The sequence below is a fragment of the Nicotiana tomentosiformis genome, chromosome 9 (assembly GCF_000390325.3).
Source record: "Nicotiana tomentosiformis chromosome 9, ASM39032v3, whole genome shotgun sequence".
Taxonomy (NCBI): Eukaryota; Viridiplantae; Streptophyta; class Magnoliopsida; order Solanales; family Solanaceae; genus Nicotiana; species Nicotiana tomentosiformis.
The window spans coordinates 68162023-68172087 of record NC_090820.1 but is presented as its reverse complement, the minus strand read 5'-3'; the positions used below and the strand labels follow the sequence as shown (position 1 = coordinate 68172087).

Genomic DNA, 10065 nt, shown 5'->3' with positions numbered 1-10065 from the left:
AGCAGGCCCCCCAATCCTCCGCGTTTGCGACCAAGGTTTCGTGTTCACGTACAACAATCTCTCCCCAGCCCAATTTACCCTTCGCGATCGCGGGAGTATATTTGCGACCGCAAAGAAGGAAACACGAGAAACCAGCAGAAGTGAAAACCAGCAAACTTTCTAAGTTCAAATCATCCCGTAGCCTATCCGAAACTCACTCGAGCACTCGGGGCTCTAAACAAAAAGTGTACACAAGTTCAAAAACATCATTCGAACTTGCTTGCGTGATCAAATCACCAAAATAACACCTAGAACTATGACTTGGACACCAAATCAAATAAAATTTTCAAGAAAACTTTAAAACATCTATTTTTCACAACCGAACGTCCGAATCACATCGAATCAACTCCGTTTCTCACCAAATTTGACAGACAACTCAAAATTATTATAGTACTCATGTGGTTGAAATCCGCTCTAATTCTCAATTTCCTGAAGATGTGGTCCATAAAAGTTTGAGTGAGTGCCAGTATTTGGGGGCAAATAACGGAGTACATAATTTGTCTAAATGCGAGGTTTTACCTGGGTATGTTACTTGGTATGGAAAGAGATTCACAACAAATGATAAATCCGGAAGGCCGGCTAAAAGGCCCCATGTCCAGGAATTTGTTGATATAGCGCACGAGTAGTGGGATTGGTTATCCTAAGAGAAGGAATATCAGACCACCATCATCAACCTGGAGCATCAAGTCAAAACAATCAAATTTGAAAGTGGGTTGCAAGCCACTCAAGATGAGAGAGAAAAGAAAAGGTTGGCCCGGGAAAATGAAGCCCTCCGAGCTCAGCTCCGGGAAATGAAGATAACTGCCGAGACGCCGATAAGGAGTGAGAGGGACGAAAAACTCATGAGCAACTTGAGGCGAAAAGTGCATGACTATGCGGCCGACCTCACAAAGGCCGGGAAATATTTGGCAAAAGCTTGGGCAATGGTGTTTCAGTTGGGGAAAGATGTAGAAGAACAGACAAGGTTAGCTCGCAAGGCAAAGCAAAGTTACGAAAGAGAAGTCTCAATTCTAAGGAAAGAGTTAGCCACTCTCAAAATGAAATGGATCAGCAGGTCAAAGACTTCAAGAAGGAAAGAGAACACTGTCATTCATTGATCAAAAAATTGGAAGAGAGTGTCCTGGGGTTGCAAGATCGAAACAACAGGGCCATGCGGGTAGTGGAAGGCCGGGAACAACAAATTGGATGATTATAGCAGGACCAGGGTGCCACTAAACTCAGAATCAAAGAAATAACTGACTACACTGCGATGAAATGCAACGAGTGTGAGAATATGACTCGAGCTATGTTCTTTGATTCAGTGTTGTATTTTTCTCGCCAGGTCATGGCTGACCTAAAGTTCCTTTGAGAAGATCTTGCAATCAGGCCTGCGCCGAGACCGACTGATGTCCCGTGGGCCCCCGAAATAACATTTGAGTCTCATATGTGTTCATTATTGTTGAGTCTTCGAGTCTGTCTTTTACTTTTTCTCGCATCAAGTTTGTTTGTCCTTTCGTCCATCTCGAGTCTGTTGTTGTTTTGCTTCAAGTCTGTATATTTTCCCCTTTTAAGTCAGTTATCAATGTCTTCGTGTCTTTGTAATAAAAAAAAACCAAATAGATTTTCTTAATAAAATATTGAAAACCCCAAAACAATTTCTTTGCTTTCATTTTGCATTTATACCCTTGAACTACGTAATGGTATGATTCGTGCGGTGTCATGATACGTAGGCAATTCCATCGGATGCAATTATAGCCATAATTAATATGAGTGAAAATCAATAAAAAGAGAGAAAATTTAGAGACAATAAGTAAAGGAAAATGAAGAAAAGTGTGATAAAAACAAAAGAGAAAACCAGGAGTGACGACAACAAGAGAAAACCAGGAATGACAAAACAAAAGAGAAAAAGAGAGTGGAAATGAAAGGAAAAAATTACAGTGTGGAAAAGAGAAAATGAAAGCCGGGATAAAACAGTTGTTTCAAAAATATTTTAGAAGCGTTTAACTGTTCAGGTGCATTGCATCCCCAATGTGCGATTTCCTATATGTTAAATGTCTCAAAACTGAGAAGGTTGTTGTGTGTGCAAATAAGCCAGGTTCTGTTCGGGCGGTTGGTTTTGTCGGTAATCTGGCTTCTCACCCCTATTTTACAAGATCCAAAGGAAAGGTTCCAATGGCCTTAGAAAGCAACCTCCGCATTATTAATCATGAGGATAGCCCTAAACTTGCTATTTCACAACCTGAATCGGCAATTGTCGAAGAAAATAAGATCCTCTGTCTTCTCATTCTATAAAACTGAGATGCCTAGTCTAATGGTAGGGAACCGCCAAGTGCAATTCCTGGATTCCCCGAGCTGATCACAAGGACGAGTGGAACCACCAACATCCCTATGACCAACTCATTTATCCCGTGAGGGTACCCCACAATATCATCTAACTTTACCGGTATGCCCTATGTGGTTCGCCCCCAGGCACCATTTTCTGGGCACCTTCAACATTGTTCTCCGCACCACCGGTCTTCACCATGGCATAACCAATTGTTCCTAGTCCATGATTTGAACCCCCAACATTCACCATCCAAGGTCCGTAATTTCAACTTGATATGACTCATGTCACTCCGAACTTAGACGCCCAATAGCCACAACATGGGTTTCCGATTGAGCCAAAAAGAACAGTTAAACATCCTGAGCAGGAAGAAATGTCTCGGAAGATGAAAAGCTTGGAACAGAGCTTGAAAAATATACAAGGCTTGAGTGGCCAAAACAGTGTCTCCTATTCGGATTTGTGCATGTTTCCCAATGTTCATTTACCTGCTGGTTTCAAAATGCCAAAGTTCGGAAAGTATGATGGGAACGGAGACCCAATCGCCCACTTAGAGAGATATTACAATCAACTGAGAAGGGCTGGTGGAAACTAAGATCATCTGATGGCCTACTTCGAAGAAAGCTTAACAGGAATCACCTCCGAGTGGTACATGGATCAAGAAATCACACATTGGCATGTATGGGACGATTTAGCCCGAGCTTTTGTCCGAGAATTCCAGTATAATGTGGACATCGCTCCCGATAGAAACTCCTTGTCCAATTTGAAAAAGAAAACTGCAGAATATTTTTGTGAGTATGTTGTCAAATGGCGCGAGCAGGCCGCCAAGGTAAAACCCCCGTTGGACGAAACAGAAATGGTTACAGTATTCCTACAGGCCCAAGATGTGGATTACTTCCAGAAAATGATGTTTGCTATGGGAAAGCCATTTGCTGAGGCTATGAAGATTGGGGAGATGGTATAGAATGATTTAAAAACGGTCCAGGGGGTTTGGCTAGTCGCAAAAAGAGAGAGGGGGGAGCCATGATGGCTTCGAGTTCAAGGGAGTATCGCCGATCATTTGACCATTCTTATATGCCACCAAGAACCCCCCAACACTATTACCCACATCAAGGTGCAGCTTATGTCGTGGCACCGCCTCACTATGTAGTGATGTATGTCCAACCCTACACACGACCCAGCAACACTACAACCAAACCCGAGCTCCACCTCCCAGAAATAACCATCCTTACCAAGCTCCATATAATCCTCACCTACCACAAAAATACACACCAACAGGATCCTCACCATAGAGAGCCTCCCAGACAAAACAATTTCACCCTCATTTGTGAATCTTACTCCAATTTGCTTCAGAAGTTAATAGAACTGGGTCTATTGTAACCCATGGCTCCCAATCGGCAAAATCCCAAGTATCCATCATACAGGGCCGGTTCCATGTGTGCATACAATTCAGGAAAGTAAGGCCATGACATAGAAGATTGTTGGGCCCTCAAAAGAGTGGTCGAAGGCCTGATAAAAGCAAAAAGAATTGTGCCGAGGAGGTCCCTAATGTGACCAATAATACATTACCTACTCATAATAATGGTCCGGTCATTGGTAAGATTTGTGATGACAAAGATTTTGTCCTGGCATTGAAGGCCATTGTTACCATCGCCAATTTAGAGGCAAGACCTAAAGTGGCGGCAAAACCGGCCAAAACCGAAAAGAAAGTAGCTCCGGTTCCCCAGGCCGTTGAAAGTAAAAATCGGGCCAGCACCTGCCGAAAATGTGTTTCTTTATGTTCCTAAGTCCCCGAGAAAAGAATAGCTTATCCTTAGCACTCCCAAGAAGTTCGATGAAAGGAAAGATACATTGAATGTGCCAAGACTATATATACCTAAGGGGACATACGTGGCACGGGGGCCAGTAATTTCACCAAGGATAACTGAGCCTGTGGTTATTAGTACCGTACCAGAAAGTCCTATGAAAGATCCTTCCACAGTCCCCTGGAACTACAACAGAACCGTGGTTACATACAAAGAGAAAGAAGTTATGGGGGGAAGTGAATAAGATGAATCAGTCTGGGAGGTACCATACCTGAGAAGAGCTAAAGAAGTCCAAATAGAACATGGATAAACAGGTACCAACCAAGAAGCCTGTAAGCAATGAGAAAGTGGAATAGTTCTTCAGAAAGATGAAAACTTCAGAGTACTCAATAGTTGACCAACTCCGGAAGACTCTTTCTCACGTCTCACTCTTATCTCTGTTACTAAGTTTGGATGAACATCAAAAAGTGCTCCTAAAAACATTAAATGAAGTGCATGTACCAGTTGATACTTATGTCGAACAATTGGAAAAGATGGTTGGAAAATGTTTTGAGGTCAATAAGATTTCCTTCAGCCGCGATGATTTGCCCCCAGAGGGAGCTGCCCACAACAAAGCCCTCCACCTGACTGTCAAATGTGAGGGCGGGAGAATGTAACGACCTGGCAAGTAGTTATGTGTATTTGAGCACCCGTTTCCCTATTTGTACTTCCCAAATGCTTGTTTGTTGTTTAGTGACTTGCAGGGATGGTTAGTTTGGTTTGCAAATGTTTGTGATGAATTGGAACACTTAATTCCATGATTGGAAGCTTAAGTTATAAGAGTTAACCAAGGTTTGACTTTTACAAAAACGACCTCCGATCAGGTGTTTCACACCTGCGAGGTTTGGTCCATAGGTGCAAGTTTGCAGAAGTGGATATGAGGTCACATAAGCGAGTTTGGATGGGATGGGAAGGCCGCAAATACAGAGGTCTATGCGCAAAAGCAATTGAGTGGTTGTGCTATTTAGTTTGCGAAAGTAAGATTTTTGCCGTAGAAGATGCAGGTTAGTGCTTTAAGTTGTTTTCGCATCTGCGAGGTATTTTCCGCAGATGTAGTGTCGCAGAAGCAACATTTTGGGTCTCATAAGTAATTATCGCTGAGCAGAACATTTTTAATCAAGGGTTTGGCTTTAAATATGATTTTGAGATTTGGAGCTCGGATTGGGACAATTTTAAGGCTATTTTCACCCATTATAATTGGGGTAAGTGTCCTTATTTTGGACTTGATGTTATTTGTGATGCTATCATTGACTTTGGATTTTGGTTGATGAAATCTAAGAGAGAAAGATTTGGGTTTTTCAAGAATTTTTGAGTACGTGTATAGGTTGGATTTGTGCAATTTGATAGAAACTTTATTGTTTGAAATCGATTCTTATATCATTATTAGACATTATTGAGTTACTTTTGGCTAGATTTGACCCGTTCGGAGGCTGATTCGAGGGGCAAGAGCTTTTCAGGGTATTAAATTGGCTCGTTTGAGGTGAGTATCTTTCCTAGGTTTGGCTTGAGGGTATTTTTCCCTGTAGACTATGATGCTTGCTATGTGTTGTGGCTGACGTACGTACGAGGTGAGGAGCGTATATGCGTACACCATGGTTATTCATGCTCCGGGTAGACTTTAAGTTGTTACGTGCATTGTTTTGCTAACATGCCTTCGTGTTACCGTGTTTTCCCTACTTTTATGACTACTTGAGATATTATTCATGCTAAAAAAACATCTCTAGGCTGTGTGGTTATATGTTTGAGATATGATATGACTATTTTGCTATGTTGAGCTATTTTCCTTGATTGTAGTCATACTTTTCAGTCATAATATTATATTTTCGTGCTATATCACCATCTATGTATAGTTCTTACATGTATCTCACATGTTGTTGGTGTCCTTATGTGTGTGACAGGGTTTGAGTGGATTTGTGGCACATTTGTACAATTTATGCGGTATATTAGTTTCTCATACTATGAGATGATGGCATACTGTGAGTTGAGTGGATTAATGACTGAATTGGGGCCATAGAGCCATGTTAATATTGATATTGAGGTGACGCGTACGCCATGCCCCTTATTGGGTTGCGTAGTATTGGTATTGATGTGACACATACGCCAGGCCATTTGGGCTGAGTTATGATGATTGCTGACTTTTGATCCGATCAGCAATTAGGCTAGGATCTGCCCCCTTGAATTCAAGTGATAAACCATGTGACTTTGGGCCCTATGAGTGCAAGCATATGGTATGTGCTTAGTGACGTGTGTTATGCCAGACACCTGTACAATGTTGAGATTGTGCTTATTTGATGATTTAACTATGAAGTCATTAATTTTTGCATTGATACCTGGCATGCAAGCATAGAGTCGTATCTTCCTCATATTAATTGATACTTTATATCTTGAAATAGATGTCCTAACTGATATTTTGGAAAGTATACATATCTTCATGTTAATGTGATCAAGTTGAACTTACTATTCTTGAGCTGCTTGTCCTTTTTCTAAAATATTTATATTGTTACTGTTATTGTTGGCTATTGAATGTGAGTAGAGGACTTCGCCATGCTCGTCACTATCTTCAATCTGAGGTTAGGCTTGCTACGTATAGAGTACACGGGGCAGTTGTACTCATACTACACTCTGCACTTTATGTGTAGATCTAAATGCTGCTGATAGAATTGATTGCTAGAGAGCTGTACTAGTACCTGTTGGAGATTTTAAGGAAGCCATGTTGTTCCATTTGCATGGCTTGGAGTCCCTTTTCTTACTTTTCTTATTACTGTTTATGTACTTCAGACAATATTGTATCGTTATTCAAGTGTTCTACTTATTTATTCTATAGCGATCATGTACTCATTGACACCGGGTTCTGGGATGGTATTTCAGTTGTATCGCTATTTGACTATAGTTATTTATCTTATTATGCTTTCAAGAATATCTTACTGTTATTGAAGTTTATTTCTGTATATTGAATATTGGCTTGCCTAGCAAGCATTGTTAGGTGCCATCACGACTTCAGTGGGATTTGGGATCGTGACATATTCACTAACTCAATCTGAATAACTTGTATTGAGTTATAAATGAACTACCCAACCGTAACCACATGTTATATCCGATATTTCTTATAACTATAGCAATACCTCTTGTCCACAATAAGTGTTTATTGCCAAAACTCGATAGTAGCAAAATGGTTTATATTGATCCTTCTTCCAAGTCTTCACAATACAACTAATGATAAGAGAAACTTGTAGAAACTCATAACCACTTACCAAAATAATAAGTCATGAATTTCTCCAGTTCGATAAGAATTATTCCCTATTCTGAGATACCTAGTAGCTTTTTGTCCCAAATCAATCTTATCCAAGCTAGATTGTGCTAATTCCAGGTCAGCTAACTTTATCTCATGCAGTACGCACTACTCGACCAACAAGTCACATGAAATTCTATTGTGAACCTCAAATGACATGGTTATGCATCAGACTAATAATTGCCCAAATATGTATAATCAATTGAAAAGCAACTTATCACCCAATGACTCCCCGAGTTTATGGTATTGTTTTCAACAAGTCTCGAAGCATCTGTATACCTTGCTCAAACTGCCCCTCAAGTAGCGGCTAAGCAAACCAATTGAACCAAGTCTATGAACCCAAAAATAGCTTGCATAATGCAACAATCATACTATGGATTGCCACTCTCATCAAATCTGATGGAAACAAGTGACTCATGTAACTGTGAATCTTGCAGATGATGTATCCATATGACACCTTGTGTTGTATAAAAAACTCTAACCCGGTATAGAACCGCAATCTTAATGACCTACCAATAGTCACCCAAATTGATCCAAAATTATTTTAAAGTTGGTAATAAAACGTTCATAAGTCCATACGGACACGTACTAACTTCCACTCATGCATATTAATGTAATCTCTAAACGACCAGTCTCAACTGCAAATATATATATATATATATATATATATATATATATATATATATATATATATATATATATATATTATCAAGTAACAACATCGGATAACCTTACCTCCAAGTTCCTTCTTTAGTACAAGTCACACATGATCTGATACAACCTCGTGGAACCAAAATACATTCGATACTCAAATCTATAAGCTTTTGAACTCCTTACTTAACTCGATTACCATTATAATACAAAGAAACAAGGCCTATACCCTTCCTTTTTAGCAAATAAACCACTAAGCAATGTACCTAGTTGATATTATATTCAAAATAAAAACAGTAAATACTAGGTCTTTACATCATGGAGAGATCTTTATTTTGCAAATATAACCAAATGAAACCCTAACATAGGCGTACAGTAAACTAAGTAGCTATTAAAAGTGGTAGTATGCTTCACAACGATGATGAAGAAACTGCATCCAAATTCCTTCGGCTAAAACCATCTACACGCACCTCCAAAAGTCTTCAAACCAGTCCGAATATCACTCAAGGAAGTTGTAATGTCCAAGAACCAAACCAACCATGTGTAGCCTTCAATGAATGCAAACTATTCTGACTTCCAATTGTGAGCAAATTACAGAACATATGCAGAAGAAAAAGATGAACTATCAGTCCTTGAATCCACAATCAGAGGACTAGCATCTTGTGGAATGAGGATAGATACCAGCAACAACAAAAATTAGATAAAAGTCCATCTAGATTTGCCTCCATTGCTGCCTGCATAAATCTTTAGCAAATGTATATGACCAAACCTGAGGTCACTACTAGTAAGATCAGAATAACGCCTAGTCACTCGATATAGTGTCATCAGTTCATGTGAATAGAGATCATATGCCAACTATAACCTCATGTGAGTACTAAATATGAAACACATGCTTTGTATAATATTTACATATACTAACAAACCCTTAACAGGTTGAGCATGTAACAACACTAATACCACTATTAAAGAGCTTACCAGTACATATAAAATAAAAAAAGTGAAATAATAGGCAAAGTTAGGGAGCAGTATATGTTGGAAAGTCATCAAGCAGGAGCTCTTCTTATTGCCACCCTAACCCTGACAATAAGTGTATGTACTTTGTCCAGAATTAAGAGTCTCCTTCCTGCACTAAGAAATTCAGAGAACGAGTGAAATGTAGCCTCAATACCCAAAAATTAAAAGCTAGATTAGTTAAATAACCAGCCAATGAGGTTCCCTCCTTTAGTAAATGCCCAAAGAACATATTGAAGTTATCCTTCATCCTCCATGTCTTCTCAACTTCAGTCACAATGCACCATGGTGGATCCCAATCTCCATCAACTTCCTTTTTCATAAGTAAGAATCAGCCTCTATGATCAAAGGGTGTATCTCGTTCCCCACCCCATTTAGCCATTGCTTTTGCTCAAATTTATAGTTTTCTCTAGTTTTATAGCCTTTGCATGCACCAAATCCTCATGACTATCCCTCACACAAAAGCTAATAGAACTAGGACCAGGATTCCCCTTGAAGCACTTTCTATTTTGCACTTATAACATCCTTCAAATAGAAATTTCCATGCCAACCTTTTGGTTCGAATGATACGTTTGTGACCCCCCAAAAACATGATAAAATCTTGTTGTAACGACCCTTCTAGTTTCTTTGTGTATTATAGTCCCATTTACCTATATACTGCTTCTTCTATATTCATTTATGGTTATGTGACTTGCCGGGGTGGTGGTTTGGTTCTGGGGATATTTCAGAGTGAATTGGGATACTTAGTCCCAAGGTTGGAAGCTTAAGTTGGAAGAGTTGACCGGATTTTGAATTTTGTGTAGACGACTCTGAAATAAAATTTTGATGGTTCTGATAGCTTTGTATAGTGATTTTGGACTTAGGCGTATGATCCGATATTTATTTGGAGATCCGTAGGTTGGTTTGGGGCTTTGTGGCGAAGGTTGAAAAGT

General features: G+C 39.7%; 1 protein-coding gene across 1 annotated transcript; it reads left to right on the top strand.

Annotated features, from left to right (window-relative positions):
* The first annotated feature begins 2942 nt into the window (after positions 1–2942).
* On the top strand, positions 2943–3302 carry LOC138898928 (uncharacterized). The gene has a single exon (XM_070185037.1). It carries the CDS (start codon positions 2943–2945, stop codon positions 3300–3302), a length of 360 nt encoding a protein of 119 aa, XP_070041138.1.
* The last annotated feature ends 6763 nt before the right edge of the window (positions 3303–10065 follow it).